This window comes from Bos indicus x Bos taurus, chromosome 20, assembly GCF_003369695.1.
Source record: "Bos indicus x Bos taurus breed Angus x Brahman F1 hybrid chromosome 20, Bos_hybrid_MaternalHap_v2.0, whole genome shotgun sequence".
Taxonomy (NCBI): Eukaryota; Metazoa; Chordata; class Mammalia; order Artiodactyla; family Bovidae; genus Bos; species Bos indicus x Bos taurus.
In genome coordinates, this window is record NC_040095.1 from 23,875,247 (window position 1) to 23,892,750 (window position 17,504).

General features: G+C 41.1%; 1 protein-coding gene across 1 annotated transcript; it reads right to left on the bottom strand.

The window, feature by feature from the left end:
- Positions 1-374: 374 nt before the first annotated feature.
- Positions 375-11,785, bottom strand: LOC113879000 (granzyme A). The gene is made up of 5 exons (XM_027520240.1): positions 11,692-11,785; positions 9,444-9,591; positions 6,335-6,476; positions 2,725-2,997; positions 375-1,295 (listed from the first exon to the last, which is right to left on the bottom strand). The coding sequence occupies exons 1-5, from the start codon at positions 11,750-11,752 to the stop codon at positions 1,143-1,145; spliced, it is 777 nt and encodes a 258-aa protein (XP_027376041.1). The 5' UTR covers positions 11,753-11,785; the 3' UTR covers positions 375-1,142.
- Positions 11,786-17,504: the final 5,719 nt, after the last annotated feature.

The following is a 17,504-nucleotide window of genomic DNA, read 5'->3' on the forward strand; positions in this document are numbered from 1 at the left end:
CTGTCTAAACATAGCGCAAATCTCAGGAGGTAGACTCTGAGAGATAATTGGGATGGCTTCTGGGAGTGTGAAATATTGCTTATCTTTCCCCCATCACTTCTCAACACAGTAGATAGCCTTACTCTGTTACGTGTTCTTTAGAACCCAAAGCAGATGTCCTCATTCTTATGGATTTCTCCTTGCTTCCTACTAGGCTTCAAACATGTTGAAAGTGGTGGTCACGTCTTAATATTTATAAATCTGGACAGAATGCCTGGCACATGGTGGGCCCTCAGGAAATGTGTGAGGAATTAAATTGGATAAGTCAGCCAGAATTATTACAGAATGAGCATTTATAAATTAGCTCTTTGGAGAAACAGTGCAACAAAAAGATGTGATTATAAATGGTAGGCAATAAAGAAGCCATCTTTATTTATTATATAGCACAGTCTATCAAGAATAACATAGAACTAAGCTTAGTGCTTGCAAATATAAATTGTCTAGCTAAAGCAAAATACATACCAAAGTACTGGCTGGACTGCAGCCTACTCATCTATGTAATTTTAGTCTACTTGTAATTAATAAATGATGCAGTTTCCCTGAATTATGTCTAACCTCAAATTCTAAATTTTCCCACTATCTAAAACACACACTGAGTCTTTCCCACTGTATTCATAATTAGAATTTTGGTAAGAAGTTAAGCAATGCAGAAGCATACAGTAAGAAGTGAATAATCCCTCCTTATCTCTGTCTTTACTCTCACACTGAATACAATATCAGGCTCTGAATTTCTAAGAGCAGAAATATTTTGGATCTTCATTTGGAAGAAAGGAGAATATTCTAACTTTCTCGAGAATGACTTCCTTTTAAGAATGAACTCAAAAGTGAGAGTCCAAATTCTGAATAGAACAAAAAGTCACGGAATTGGAGAACTTTTTCTCAGGGGACGTCTCTCACCATGGATAGAGAACATGTGATGACTCAGTCTTTGCTGATCGGGGAAGAGTGACAGCAGGAGGTCATTTCTTTCATTGCTGAATTTATTTTAGACAGGCGGCATTTTGTATGTGAAGTTCAGAGGGCTGCAAGATGCTTCTTCGGACAGGTCAAGTTTAAGACCCTTTCACTTGGTTACTTCGATTTTCTACTTTGAAGTAGAAATGTTATATGGCTCCTGCAATGGTTTTCTTTATCCAGTTGAGGTGTTTTTTGGTAAGGAGGATGTAGATGCCAGGCTTCTGGGGATTACCACACTTGCCAAAGGAAGTGACACCTCTGAAAACATTATCACATATCAGAGGACTTCCAGAATCCCCCTGAAACAGAAAGTTACAAATTTAGACAGGAGTGCTTTCCAAGGATATTTAATCACCCTTTTAGTCATTCATTCATTCACTCATTCACTCACACATTTTCTCTCTTTCCTTAAAGGCTAATTTATATCTCTTTTATTAATTGTCTGCCCTCAGCATCAATTACACAGATCTGTTAATATTTTCCAATCATTTCCCTTTTGCAAAAGACAGTTCTGGAGATGTGCAAAATTTATTTTCATCGGTAAAACAAAGGCAGAGTAGCAAAGGAAGCCTTTAACAGTGAAAATAACTGTCTCCCTCAGTCGCCCTGTATCCCCTTTTCTTGGTCAGTAGATGTTAGGGGAAGAGACTGGATGTTGGGACTGCCTGAGGCACAAGATGGGATTTGAATTATATCCTGCTTTGAAGAAGGACACAGGGTAAGCCATCTCAGACCAAGGAGTACTTGTGAGAGTTCAAACAAATTTTAGGGCTCTTTTCCAGGGTTCATCAGTTCTCATTTCATATTCTCTCTGACCCTGCAAACCACTTCCGGAACATGAGTTCTAAATAAGGCCGAACCCTACTTAAGCCCATTCTTGGCACATGGAGAGGCAGAACAACGCAAGAGTTGGGAGTCATCAGGTGGCCTGGGTTCAAGTCCAGGTCCCCCCTACTGACTGCCATTATCTAACTTGGGAAGTTAAGTAACTTTCTATGTCTTAATTTCCCCACCTGTAAAATTTGTTGTTTAGTCGCTAAGTCGCGTCTGACATTTTTTTGATCCCATAGGCTGTAGCTTGTCAGGCTCCTCTGTCCATGGGATTTCCCAGGCAAAGATAGTGGAATGAGTTGCCTTGCCCTCCTCCAGGGAATCTTCCTGACCCAAGGCAGGAGGACTCTTTACCACTGAGCCACCAGGGAAGCCCCATCTATATAATAGGATTGATAATAATAGTGTCTATCCCATGGGGCTATTTAAGGATCAACTGGCATAGAGTATACAATTTAGTATAGTTCTTGGCATCTGATAAATGCCAGCTGTCATGATCAGCGGGACAGAATCCACGTGCTGTGCTGTGCTTAGTTGCTTAATTGTGTCTAACTCTTTGCAACCCCATGGACTGTAGCCTGCCAGGCTCCTCTGTCCATGGGGATTCTCCAGGCAAGAATACTGGAGTGGGTTGTCATGCCCTCCCTCAGGGGATCTTCCTAATCTAGGGATCAAACCCAGGTCTCCTGCACTGCAGGCGGATTCTTTACCATCTGAGCCACCAGGGAAGCCCATAGCACCATAAGTGGTGGTTAAGTGCGATCCTGATCACTGGTAATGAGAGGAGTTTCCCTGGATGGTAGGTTTCACTAACAATAGTCCACCTTGTTCTTCTTAGGCATGCTATTTAACCTGATTTCCCATTGCCCAAAATGGTTAAAATTTTAATTTACTTACTTCACATGAATCATCTTCACCTTTTCTACCACCAGCACAGATCATACTGAGATCAATAACTGGATTAAAATTATAGTGCTGGGCATCATTGCATATTTTCCTATCTATCACTGTAACGTTGGCTTCTCTCAAGGCATTAGACATTTGACATGCGTCTTTTTTGGTGCTTCCCCATCCTGCCACATGACACTTGGTGTGGGGTTTGACATCGTCTTCTGTTCTTGGTAGCTGAAGTATTCCTACAGCTTTGGTCATAGTTGCTTTACCTTCCAGCTAGAAAAGAGACAGAAGCTGCAGTTTAAGGCCAGGACAACAATAACCAAACCCAGAAAACAGCTCTGACTTAAATAGATAACTTGCTTATTTAGCATGTTCTTATGAAGAATATAAATCAAAACATGTTCCAACCGAATTGACCATCAGTTATTGGTTTTTTAAAGTCACAGCACACCTTTTCAGGCATGTTTTGCTAGGATAGTCTAGTAAACTTCAGTTGACCCATCAATGATGAAATTTTATTGGTGGTGGCTGACAGTTCTGTGGCTGAAAAGCTGTGTTGGAGAGCTCAATCATTATTTTATTCAGGTGATCTTAAGTTTGTGAACTGACTGATATTAAGACCAATGAAAGGAAACCAGAGCTCCAGGTGCAGTGGGGCAGGGTGGGAAAGGGGTCAGTGTCATTTTCCACTTCAGTGGAAACGTGGCTTCCCCTCTTCTGAGCAAGCGCAAACCACTTGCGCTGCCCTCGAGGGCTCACGCACACTTTGCCCTTTTCTTTCATTCGCCACGCCCTCTTCTTGCCTCACTACCTTGCTTTCTCTCTTTTTCTTCTGAAAATTCAAGGTCAGGAGAGTCGGGAGTGTGATAGAAGTTGAGAAGAGAGTAGAGGAAGATAATTCTAGTTCTTTCCTTCTTGCCTCAAGCTGTAGGGAGTCATAGTATTGCAGACCTTCTAAAAACACAGGAGCACAACAGCAGAGGCCACTGCCACACTCCTATCATTGCGTTACTTTCAGGCCCCACTTCCTGACATTAGACAGTCCCCACTTCCTCAGTGCCCCCTCTGAGTCGATGATGTGCCCCCGCGCCGCCCCATTAGAATTTAGAAAAAGAAATGGCCACCGCTTAAACTCTTTCCACAGAACTTCAAATGCCCATGTGCAACACCTGTCTTTCTGTCCTGCTCACACTCTGGCAAGTCTTCACACTTGTTATCTGGTTGGATTGACAAGGAGGCAGCAGAACCCCCAGAAAGGACTTCAGGTCTGAATGAATGGATCAGCATTGGAGTCAGGATGCATATACTTGTAGACAGCACTCCTGGGGTCAGGCACACAGACCAGCGATGGGCACATCAGTAGGTTTTCACACTGGAAGGTTAACCATGGGGAGGTCCTGACACCCTCTTTAAGATTTCTCCAGCAACCTCACCTTTCTGGCCACAGTGTCAGAGGCGAGAGGGGGTTTCCTGACTCTTCTTCGCACCCCTTACTCACCGCACACTCTTGTAAAGATATTTAAGTCCTAAAGGAGACTTGACCACTGCTACCACTTTCTTGAAACCTGAGTTCAGAATCTTTTCCCTTGATGGGTTTGCCACTGTCTGGCTTAATTCCATTCCTTATCCAAAATTATTCAGAAATGTTTATGGAAGGTCTACTGTGTACTAGGCACTATACTCCCTGGTATAGGGGAGAAATAAAAAGATAAAAATATCTGTTCTTTGAAGTTGACATCGCACTGAGGGAGACAGACAAACAATCTAAAGTATTTAATATATCAGAAGTGCCCTGAGGTGGAGAAAAAGGCAGGAGGGCAGCAGGCCAGGTAGCGCCCTCTACTGGGCGGGAGAGGGAGTTACATTGCCCCGTGCAGGAAGCAGGACGGGAGGGAATTAGAGTATCGGGGAGGAGAGTAGACGGTGAGAGAGAGGCAGGGCCCAGAGTCTCAAGGCAGAAAGTGTGAGGGTCACTGATAAGTACGGGGGGCAGGGAGTGTGGGGAGTTTGCCATAAGCATACAAAGCTCTAGGTCCTCTCTTTACTCCTAATATGGGAACGTGTGGATTCCTTGAGCTTCCTCTTAAGTCTTGCTGGGGAAATTTCTCCTCAACCCTCTTAGGAAGAGTGTGAATTGCACACTCTGCCCAATTCTGCCTCTTCTATCATACTTTCTGCATAGCAGTCAGGTAATCCTCCTAATAACAAGTCTGATCATGTCACTGCCCTGCTTAAAATACTTTCCCATTTCCTTCCCCATAAAGTTCAAACTTCTTCCTATTACGATGTCTGGGTTCCCTCTTTCTTAAATTTCATGATAACTTCCCTTTCTTTCCTCTTCCTCCAAATGCATTTTCCATTAAAGACTCCTCTTATACTTCCTGCCTGGAAGGCCCTTTCCTCTTTTTTGCCTCCTGACTCCTGTACCTTCTTTAAGAAAGCTTCCCTGACTGCCTGGACACGGCCCGTGTTCCCTCAGAGCCCCCTTCTTAGTGATCTCCATCACTGATGACAAATACATCACTAAGACAAATACATCACAGCCAGATCAGAACTGTTGATGTATTTGTCTGTCTCTCTCACTAGAAACTGTGAACACTTTGAGAACAGCACCTGTTTATCTTATGAAGAGAGAAAATCTTACTGGCACTTACAGATGGGCCACAACTTTTCCTACTGATCATGAACACTTTTATAGACCACCAATATCAGATAGGACTTCCCTGGTGGCTCAGACAGTAAAGAATCTGCCTGCAATGCAAGAGACCTGGGTTTGATCCCTGGGTCGGGAAGATCCCTTGGAGAAGGGAATGGCAACCCACTCCAGGATTCTTGCCTGGAGAATTCCATGGACAGACAAGCCTGGTGGGCTACACTCCACAGGGTCACAAGAATCACAAGAATTGGACACGACTAAGCAACTAATACTTTTGCTTTTAATATCAGACAAGGTGAGCCTAAAGAAAGGAGCAAGGCTCCAGGCCACTTTGCAGTCATGTTTGAGTACAGGCAAAAGTAAGGTCATTTTGCCTGCCACAAAAATGACCAAATGCCCCCTATGGCTAAAATGAGTGGCCGCTGCTTCTTATCAATCACAGATTTAGCCTCCTAGGTAAGTAAGATTCACTGAGGTGCTCCATCATAGAATTACCCCACTTCCTGACAATAGTCAGTTCAGAGCAAACTCCTACTTCCTAGAATACTCCTTCTCATCTGACATGAGCCCAAATCCTGGGATAAGTCCCATCTAACACTCTTACAAGCCACTCCATGATTCCTAACGGTGTACAGTCGCCCTTGCTGAGCAAGAGTCAACAAGTGCAACTTGGTTTGACTGTAATTGAGTTGCTGGTGGCATTATCACTTTGGATTGACGGGTCTTATCACAGTAGGACTTTTGTCAATATTTTTTAAATTGAACTGACTTCCAAGAAGGTGAACATTTGTGTAATTATGTTGGGTCCCTGCTGTGCTTCTTATACCTACATCCTGGCATTAGCCAGTCTTGGCTATGAGGCCAGTGTGTAAAACTGGTTTCAGGTTAAACCGACCAAATTTCAAAATTTTGCAATTTCAAAATAGTTATTGAAAAAAAAAAAAACATGTTTACCTGAAGTAGTTGAAGATCCCCTTCAAATGTCTGTGGATCAAAGCATGGGTAGGGAATTGCCTTTTTAATGGAAAATACTTGGTCAAGTTTCTCTTTATGGGATGTAGAGTGGGCCCCAAGAATAACTTGAGGATTGCCCTTCCTGGAAAAAGCAAGGATGATATAATTTATGTGACAGAACAGATGAAATTAAGTATGAATTTAATTTATTAATCCGATCAGTTCTTTTACATGGTTTTCTATATATAAATAAGCACAGCAAGTTAGGGGGCATTTATGAGGCTTTTTTCTTTAGGTGTTTTACCTAAAACTCCTATGACATGTGTTATCTTAGATGCTTCAACTTCAGGTCTTTTCAGGGAAGAAGCAACAGGAGGGGAATCCCAGGCCTTTTGGCAGCAGCAGGAGCATTGGGTTGGCAAGGCCTGGAGAGGTGTGCTTGGGTGCTGACCACATGGGCTGCTGAGGAAAGAAGAGCTGCCAGTTTCTCCATCTGCCTTGGATTTGTGGAATCAACACTTAGTGGAAGAAACTCAACCCAAGGACTAGAGACTAAACCAAAGAATGAGAGCAGAAGTAGCGAGTTTATTTCTTTGGGGGAGATAGTATAACTTGCTTGTCCTCACAAAGATGACAAAGATGGAAAAGAGCCTAGATCTGAATATGTAGAACTGAAGAAATGAATCTTGACATAATAGTGAAATTTTAAAGCTGAATCTAGGGGACTTCCCTAGTTGTCCAGTGGTTAAGAATCTCTCTTGCAAAAAAAAAAAAAAAGAATCTCTCTTGCAGTGCAGGAGATGCAGGTTCGATCCCTAGTTGGGAAACTAAGATCCCACGTGCCTCAGAGCAATTAAGCCTGTGCATTGCAACTACTGAGACCATATGCCACAACTAGAGAGTCTGCGTGCCACAATGAAAGATACTCTTTGATGCAGCAAAGATGCCATGCAGCCAAATAAAGAACTAAAGCAAAAAACAAAACTTCAAGCTGGTTTTAGAAAAGGCAGAGGAACCACAGATCAAATTGCCAACATCCACTGGATCATGGAAAAAGCAAGAGAGTTCCAGAAAAACATCTATTTCTGTTTTATTGACTATGCCAAAGCCTTTGACTGTGTGGATCACAATAAACTGTGGAAACTTCTGAAAGAGATGGGAATACCAGACCACCTGACCTGCCTCTTGAGAAACCTGTATGAAGGTCAGGAAGCAACAGTTAGAACTGGACATGGAACAACAGACTGGTTCCAAATAGGAAAAGGAGTACGTCAAGGCTGTATATTGTCACCCTGCTTATTTAACTTATATGCAGAGTACATCATGAGAAATGCTGGACTGGAAGAAGCACAAGCTGGAATCAAGATTGCCGGGAGAAATATCAATAACCTCAGATATGCAGATGACACCACCCTTATGGCAGAAAGTGAAGAGGAACTAAAAAGTCTCTTGATGAAAGTGAAAGAGGAGAGTGAAAAAGTTGGCTTAGAGCTCAACATTCAGAAAACGAAGTTCATGGCATTTGGTCCCATCACTTCATGGGAAATAGATGGGGAAACAGTGGAAACAGTGTCAGACTTTATTTTCTTGGGCTCCAAAATCACTGCAGATGGTGATTGCAGCCATGAAATTAAAAGACACTTACTCCTTGGAAGGAAAGTTATGACCAACCTAGATAGAATATTCAAAAGCAGAGACATTACTTTGCCAACAAAGGTCTGTCTAGTCAAGGCTATGGTTTTTCCAGTGGTCATGTATGGATGTGAGAGTTGGACTGTGAAGAAAGCTGAGCGCCGAAGAATTGATGCTTTTGAACTGTGGTGTTGGAGAAGACTCTTGAGAGTCCCTTGGACTGCAAGGAGATCCAACCAGTCCATCCTAAAGGAGATCAGTCCTGGGTGTTCATTAGAAGGACTGATGCTGAAGTTGAAACTCCATAACTTTGGCCACCTGATGCGAAGAGTTGACTCATTGGAAAAGACTCTGATGCTGGGAAGGATTGTGGGCAGGAGGAGAAGGGGACGACAGAGGATGAGATGACTGGATGGCATCACCGACTTGATGGACATGAGTTTGGGTGAACTCTGGGAGTTGGTGATGGACAGGGAGGCCTGGTGTGCTGCAATTCATGAGGTCGCAAAGAGTCAGACACGACTGAGCGACTGAACTGAACTGAACTGAATCCAAACACACACACAGAAGGAAATAAACTGCTAGCCCCCAAGTCTAGTTTGTGAACCTAATGATAGCTAATCTGGGAGAGAAGGGCACAAGCTTTTCTTGATTTGCTGGACAGACTTTGCACTAAGTGGGCCTATTAATCAAGCCAATGGTGATCTTTACAGTGTACATTGTGCTGAAGTTCCCTTGATAAATTCTCATTTAACACAATAGAGCGCAGATCTCCTTGGATCTTCTATGTGGGGGGCTAGTTAAATCTTTTCTTTTATTCATGCAATTTATGCTAAAGTGAGCAGGGAAATAGTAGGTTCCAGTTACCAACAACAAGTACTGATGAAGAAAACAGCAGCATATCCAGGTGATAAACATTATTCTGACTTTCAAATCACAATTAGGGAAAAATTAGTTTGAACCATAGGAAATGACTGTTTTGGAAAGTGAAGCAGTTAAATATCAGTAATGTATGGTTCAATCTAATATGTAGCAACATGGGATAAGACTAACTAGATCACAGTAAGTAAATCACTTGTAATCATAGAGAACACTTTACTTGCTCGACTATGTGAAATACATTTGTGAAAAAAGCCTGAAATAAAATATATCAAAATAGTAACAGTGATTATGTGAAGTTGATAAGATTGGGAGTGCTGTTTTCCACCATTTTGATTTTCAAAATGTTAATAATATTGCTATTTATAGTTAAAAAAATACTATGAGAAAATAGTCTTACACTTCAATTTTATTCTACAGGATCTGGCCTTTGCTTACAGAGATAAACATAATAATAGCATATAACACTGAATGTACTTGCACACTTTCTTCTCCATCCCTACCTAGTTTTGGTTTTGGACTTCAGAGTCATCTGACAGCCTCTGCCCCCGCCCCGCCCCCAACTGTCTGAGAGTGAGAGGAGCTCAGAATTACTTACAGGTCACAATGAGCGGCTGTCAACACCCAGTTTTCTTTGATTAAAGCCCCTGCACAGAGTTTCAGCCCTTTGATTAGAGCCATGTAGCGTCTTGTGTGAGGGGCCACTTCATTTCCTCCTATAATTCCCTCGCAGGATACTGGAAAAACTGTAAAAGTGATCCAGAGTGAAATCCTGTCTTACCGAGTTATGTGTCCCCCTGAGAAAGTTCTGATAATAACGAACAGATCCAGAATGAGTGCTTAGACATGCACTTTGTGTCCAGGGAGAGAAGATCAAAGTGGTCCAGGTGGTTCGGAATTTTTACAATTTTCCATGATAGCTTCGGATAATAGTATCTTGAATTTAAACACTACTTCTCTTCCTCAAGAATTCAGATCACCTTTAACCTAGTATCCATCTCCTTCCTATCCCTGGGAGGCAGAAACTGTCAGGCAATAGAATTTCTTTTATTAATGCTCAAAAAGCAAAAAGATTAAAGACTTACCCAATATCATACAGTAAGAGCTGATGGGGGAGAAACCTCATTCTCCTTTTCCTGCCATTCCTCAGCGGTTCATTTCCTACTACAGGCTTCATTGTCTCAGTTTGGGGTTGGACACTGTGTTATTGACCTTAAAAATCTCAGTGTTCCATGATGAGTTTATTGTTGGGAATGATGGTTTGGTAAATTGTATTAAATTTGAAGAAAGAGCAACAACTATAGTAGCAATAATAGTGAAAGCATCTGTGATTTACCAGGCACTGGTAAGTTTCAGACTCTGGTTCTGATGTTTGCTGCAATGCAAGGTGGGTGTTATTATTCCCATGCAGAGATAAGGAACGTAAAGTTTAGACAGAGCAATTACCTTGCCCAAGTTCACACAACTAATAAATAGTAAAGCAGTCTTCTAATCCAGTTCCTCATCATGAAAAAAAATATACTCTATCCATTGTGAAGAGCTGTTTGTCTGAAGTACCTTTGTTATTTTTGAAATGTAGAGCCATTTGAGAATCTGAATAAAGTACAGACACAGATAAGCGTGTGAATATTTGCATACAGTTTTGGGAGAGTCACGGGCTGCCCTGGTAGCTCAGAGGTTAAAGCGTCTGCCTGCAATGTGGGAGACCTGGGTTGGGAAGATCCCCTGGAGAAGGAAATGGCACCCCACTCCAGTACTCTTGCCTGGGGAATCCCATGGACGGAGGAGCCTGGTAGGCTACAGTCCATGGGGTTGCAAAGAGTTGGACACAACTGAGTGACTTCACTTTCTTTCTTTCACTTTGGGAGAGTCACAGACTTCTTAGTGCCCATTCATGCCCTTGAAGGAGCTCATGGATCCCACATGAAGAATCCCAGCTCTGAAGATATCACTGAGCTATAAGATATCATAATGTGTGGTTAAGAACATGAACTCTGGGTTCAAATCCCAGACCTACTACTTACTAGCTGATGACTTTAGTAAGTTGTCTTAACCTCTTTGTGCCTTAGTTTCCTCGTATGTAAATTGGGCTGATAACAATAATACATAAGAAGAGTGTATGTCAAACACTTAGAATATACTTAACTGTAAGTTTTATTAAATGTTGACACACACATATATATAGTTCATTGGATTATTTTACATTGATTTATTGCTTTCTTTACTATTCCTACTACTGGAAATAAACATAATTCATTCTGAAAACCAAAATTTTAAGATTTATCTGAGAGTTATGAGTTGTGTTAGTCGCTCTGTTGTGTCTGACTCTTCGCAACCCCATGGATTGTAGTTCACCAGGCTCCTCTGTCCATGGAATTCTCCAGGCAAGAATATTGGAGTGGGTTGCCATTTCCTTCTCTGGGGATCTTCCCAACCCAGGGATGGAACCCAGTCTCCTGCACTGCAGGTGGATTCTTTACTGTCTGAGCCACCAGACAGAGGGTAACTAAGCTCTCCAGTTGATAAACAATCTATCCATCCCAAGTTTAATGGCTTTGTTGGTTTTTCACTAGCCAGTTTTGCTCTGTGGATCTGGCCTGAATTGTGAGACCCTCCAGATATAGTTATGCTTTCATATTTTTGCTGTAAACACAATAGGTCATGTTTTCACTTTAAAAAGCAATATGCCATTTCAATAGCAAAGACTAAAAGTAACATGAAATAGTATTAGAAATTAAGTTATGATTTCTTTTTTACTTTTACACAATATTGAACAAAAAGTAAACCAATATAAAATTCAATTTTCTTATAAGCAAAACTGAAAAGCATATGAAAATATGTCTTACCTCCAGGAATTAGAAGGAGACAAATGGCAGGAGGAAAAGAGAAAGGAAAAGGAATATTCATGGCTCCTGTTATTCACATATGGAGACTAGTTTCAGGTACTGATAGTAATATATAATGAAACACAAAGGATGTGGGTTTTTTCTTTTTTTCTTTCTCTGCTTTGTGGCTAAAGACTTTCGTGTTTTATAACTGGAAAACATAACTTTATTTTAGAGATGGTGTGGTTACTTACTTGTTTCACATTTCTTTCAGGGTTAGACCTTTCCTACCTTAAAGGGTAAATGTGAATCCATGAGACTGTGATACACAAATTGAGAACATTAAATAGAAAATTGCTATTTTGGGGCAACTTTTCACTTTCAAATATGAGTTTATTTTAAAAAGCTGAGGATTCAAGTCTATATCAGAAATTGTTTTGAAATAGCATCTTTAAACTTACTCTGGTGGGTAAGTTGATCCTTTTGTTGTTGAGATTGCTGGGTAATCACTGAGGGGAAACTGAGTTATATTCTTAATGCACATTGTTCAAGCTATAAAAGCACTAAGTGAAGATACAGATGAATATTTGTACATGTAGAAAGGAGAAAGAGACTTTGAGATATGACATCAGAGGCAGAAACTGTAAAAGTTTGATTTATGATATGAAAGTTGAACCTTCTGTACCTTGACACATCAAGCATAAAGCCAAATTACAAACATTTTCAACCTATGTGACACAAATGCCTATTTTTATAAAGCACTAAGAAAAGATGAATACCTGGAAAGGAAAATGGTCAGAGAATTTGAACAAGTAATTTACAAAAGAAGAAATAAAAATGGCTGCTATATTCCTAATCTATGGAGGAATCAATAAACACGTATCATAAGTAATCAATAATAAGAATGAATTTAAAACATTTAGGTACAAATTTTGCCTGTCAATTACTAAAAATTAGAAAACAAAAATACTCTCTGGTTTTGGAAATTCTCTTTGTTGATGGCATTTAAAACTGCTACTATCTTCCTGGAATGCAACACATATAAAGGGATTACTAAATTTTGCATGATCTTTGACCCAACAAGTCATACTTTAACATATTGCGGAAATGTATTAGTTTCTCATTGTTGCTGTAACAAATTACCACAAACTTAGTGACTTAAAACAATAGACATTTATTATTTTATAGTTCTGTAGGTCATAAGTCTGATGTGGCTCTCCCTGGGCTAAGGTGTCAACAGGGCTGCGTTCTTTTTTGGATGCTCTAAGAAAATCCATTTCTCTGCCTTCTTCAGTTTCAAGAGGTTGCTTGCATTCCTTGGCTTGTGGCCTGCTTCCAGCTTCAAAGCCATCAGTGGTCGGTGGAGTCTTTCTCACATTGCATCACTCTGACACTGAGTCTTCTGCCTCTGCTTCCAGTTTTAAGGACCCCTGTGATTACCCTGGGCTTCCCAAGTGGCTTAGTGGTAAAGAATCTGCCTGCAATGCAGGAGATGTGGGTTTGATTTCCTGGGTAAGGAAGATTCCCTGGAGAAGGAAATGGAAACCTGTTCCAGTATTCTTGCCTGGGAAATCCATGGACAGAGGAGCCTGGTGGGCTACAGTCCATGAGGTCACAAAGGATCAGACACAACTTAGCGACTGAGCCAGCAAGCATGTGATTACATTGGGCCCACTCAGATAAGCTCCCTATTTTAAGGTGGATTGATTAGCAATGTTAATTTTATCTAAAACCTCAATTCCCCTTTGCTTTGTAAACTCACATTCCCAGGCTCTAGGCATTAGGATGTGAGCATCCTTGAGTAGGTGGGCAGCATTATTTGACATATATTGTACATTGGCTCTAATTAGAGTATGTAGGCTCTAATTAATCTGTACAACCATTCTGTGCAAAAATTAAATATTAATAACATGGAAAGTGATCACAAAAATATTGCCATATTAGACAATTCTTGTGTGTCTCCACAGATCCCCTTGACCTCATGTAATCCATGAACCTTGGCCACTTATTCTTCTCAGCTTACTCTGTGGAGACCAATTCTGCATGGCCTTGTACCACATCAGGCACCACCTGAAAACACTTTGCTTCATGTCTGCATGACACAGCTTTTGCCTCCTACCACTGGAATCCACTGCTGCTGCTGAGATCTAGGGCACGATGCAGAAGTGCAGGAGATTTCAAGTCTTTTAAGGAAATCTATTTACTAGGAGGAGATGGAATCTAATGGATAAGTATTCTCTGAAGCACTAATTCTTACGGTTCTTGGAAGAGAGTCTGAGCAATCAGTTGTGCTTGATGCCAAGTTTCCAGTCCAGCCATTCACCCTTGTATTGGTGCTTCTCCTCAACATTCCTTTCCTCTCTTTCCGCACCACCTGCTACCCCCTTCTCAAGTATTCTCATCTCTAAGAAAGTGGTAGCACGTAACTTCTGCCTCTGGAAACTCAAGCTGACAGTTGGGAGTGGCGCTAGGAGTTGGGAGTGGCCTTACAAATTAGATCCACAAAGTAGGATTTAGAGTTGCCTGAGACTCACTGATCTGAAACACTGGGGACCCCACTGGTGGTGGTAAGTGGGCGCCTTTGCTTCTCCTACCCTATGGCGTGGGATCTGGGCAGCCTGTCCTTTGCCTCCCAGTACGGGACACGTGTGGGAGTGGGATTTCCCTGAAGTGGGACAGCTGCAAGAGGGTAATTGTAACTTATTCGATCATTTGAACTTTGGACTTAGAGTGAACCTTGAGGGAACTCTTAGAGTGAGAAGAGACTTTTATGAGGTTCCCACCAAATCTTTCTAGTTGTAATTCGGTCATTTAGATGTGGTCTAGGGTCAGAGGTTTCTGTGTGGTAGGTTTTCTAGGTAATCAAGCTACAGATCATTTTCCTCCCCCCGCTTCCCCAACCGTCAGCTGTGCGTGTCATGTCACCCTACCGGACCACTCACCACCTCACCATTGCTGTATCTACTGTGACCACGGGGACAAGCCCCCTTCACTTCGTTTCTTTTTTAAAGTCACTTTATTTAGATACAGTTTACATATCATGCAATTCACCCACTTAAAATATTACAATTCAATGGTTTTTAATATACAATTATTAATTTTAAAAATTGTGGTTATATATATATGTATATATATACACATGTATATAAAACCAATATATATACACCATAGAATTTGCCATTTTAACCATCTGAAATGACAATTCAGTGGCATTAATTATATTCACAATGTTGTGAACCTATTACCAGTATCTATTTCCAAACCTTTTCGGTCACCTTTAATAGAAACTATAATCATTAAGTACTAATTCCCTATTTCCTCTCCTTCCAGCCTCCAGAAACTAATCTACTTTCTGTCTCTATTAAATTGCCTATTCTAGATATTTCAGGTAAGGGGAATCATACAATATTTGTCCTTTTATTCAGCTTATTTCACTTAGTATGATGTCTTTAAGATTAGTTCAGTTGTAGTAAATATCAGAATTTCATTCTTTGTTATGCTACATATGTATATCATATGTATACATATGTATAGCATATGTATATGCTACATATTGTTTATCCATTCACCTGTTGATGGTCAGGCTTCCTGGGTGGCGCAGTGGTAAAGCATCTGCGGCCAATGCAGGATCTGCAGGTTCAATCCCTGGGTCGGGACAATCTCTTGTAGTAGGAAATTTCAACCCACTCCAGTATTCTTTCTTGGAAAATTCCATGGGTAGAAAACCCAGGTGGACCACAGTCCACTCGGGTCCAAAGAGTCAGACTCAACTGAAAGCGTGAGCCCACACACACTCACTGCTGATAAACGTTTGGGTTGTCTCCATCTTTTGGCTATTGTGAATACTGCTACAATGAACACTGATGTACAAGTATCTGTTTGAATCCTTGCATGTGGGTATATACCTAGGTGTGAAATTGCATAGTTGTATGGTCATCTGTGTTTAGCTTTTTGAGGAAGTCCCTCATTCGGCAGTTTTCTTTCCTTTCTTTTTTCTATTCTAATTTATTTATTTATTTGTTCATTTTTTACATTTGTTAAAAAAAGAAGTTCATTTTTTACATTAGTTAAACTGAAGTATAGTTGATTAAACTTTTTATTGGAGTATAGTTGATTTACAGTGCGGTTAGTTTCAGGTGTACAGCAAGTGAATCTGTTACACTCCCACACTCTTTGTGATTCTTTTCCCATATAGGCCATTACAGAGTATTGAGTAGGGCTCCCTGTGCTAGACAGTAGGTCCTTATTAGTTATCTATTGTATATATAGAGTAGTGTGTATAGATAAATCTCCCAGTTTATCTCTCCTGCCTTCACTGATCTGGGTTACGTGGACATACAACTCTTATTCAATTTCTAGAACATGAAATATCCATTTAGTTATTCATTCAATTTAAGATACGTATAAAGTACCTGCCATGAGCTAGATCTGGGAATTACTGCCTGAATGGATCCTATGGCCTAAAGAAAGACTTAGAAACACTGATGTTCAGTGCTGTGGTCAGTGAGGACAGCAGGGTTTGGAAACAAGAGAGCCCTGCCTTTAAATCCCAGCTCTGCCATTTAACATCCACATCCTTTCTGAGCTCAGAGGTCCCTAGCTCATTGGACTGTTGGAAGGACTGCTGTGAAGTAACGGTTCTGGCTGAGATACTTAGTCTGGGGTGATCCCAGGTATTTCCCCCAAAGTTTCCCAGGTGATTATAAAGCAGCAGTCAGGACAGAGAAGTGCTGCGGTGAAGTGTTACCTGGCACATAGAGGGCACTCAGCAATGTTGCTGGACCTCCTGGGCTAATCTGGAATCATCTCCAGATCACACTCCTGGCCAGATGCCGCCTGGAGACTGGTTTCTTCTTTATTGAGACTGGCATGGGGAATGGATGGAGTCAGGAGGAGGAGGGTCTGCTGCCAGTGAGTCAGAGATTGGCTGGGCTGAAGCTGCCTGAGACCTGTTTCCCAGGAACAAAGAGGGTTAGGACTTTATAACCCTCCTCCCTGGCCTCTCTAAGCACTTGGAGACCAGGGATTTAGCTCAAGGCAACACACTTCCTAGGTTTACTTTTCACCAGAGCACATGTAGTGCCTTCCTTTCCTTCTCTGAGATTTAATTCAGTCTTTCAGCTGCCCTAAAACAACCAGGTGCCTATTTTATTTTTTGTGAAAATGCATACTTTAGATGACATATAAGATGGTATAAATTTACCTTTCAAAGGTTTTTGAATTGGCAACATTTGATAATTAACTGGTGATGGGGACTGGGTGATAGATATATAGAGATTCATATATTATTCTTTATACTTTTGGACATTAAAAAAACAGAGACTTCGATGGTTTTCCTCTGCTTTCTGTATTATTTGAAGCTTTGACAGAAGAGTGACCTTTTAGTATATTCTTGCCATTCATAGGGAGATGTATTGTTGAACTTGGTCAGTTTACCAAATATCCTGTATCACTAAGCAGGAAAGTTTGGCTAATTACAATGAGCTATAACGTAAAAAAAACTTTAAACTCCATTTGACATGCTAAGTCCCTTCAGTCGTGTCGGACTCTGCAACCCCATAGACTGTAGCCCGCCAGACTCCTCTGTACATGGAATTCTCCAGGCAAGAATACAGGAGTTCATAGCCATTCCCTTCTTCAGGGGATCTTCCCCACTCAGGGATCGAACCCTGTGTCTCTTGCATCTCCCACAATGGCATGCGGGTTCTTTACCACTGGGACCTCTTGGGAAACAAATGCTTATCTTGTTTCTATTTGCACTTAGATTTTTTTTTTTTCTAATTGGTAGTCTGTGAGATGGCTGATTTTTTATTTTTGGTCTGGGTGAATTTGAA

Coding starts and splice junctions, on each gene's coding strand:
- LOC113879000 (XM_027520240.1), bottom strand. CDS start 11,752: ATGAATATTCCTTTTCCTTTCTCTTTTCCTCCTGCCATTTGTCTCCTT. Junction 6,477..9,443: donor ACAGCCGCTCATTGTGACCT/GTAAGTAATTCT, acceptor TGCTTTTTCCAG/GAAGGGCAATCCTCAAGTTA. Junction 1,296..2,724: donor GTGAAGATGATTCATGTGAA/GTAAGTAAATTA, acceptor TTTCTGTTTCAG/GGGGATTCTGGAAGTCCTCT.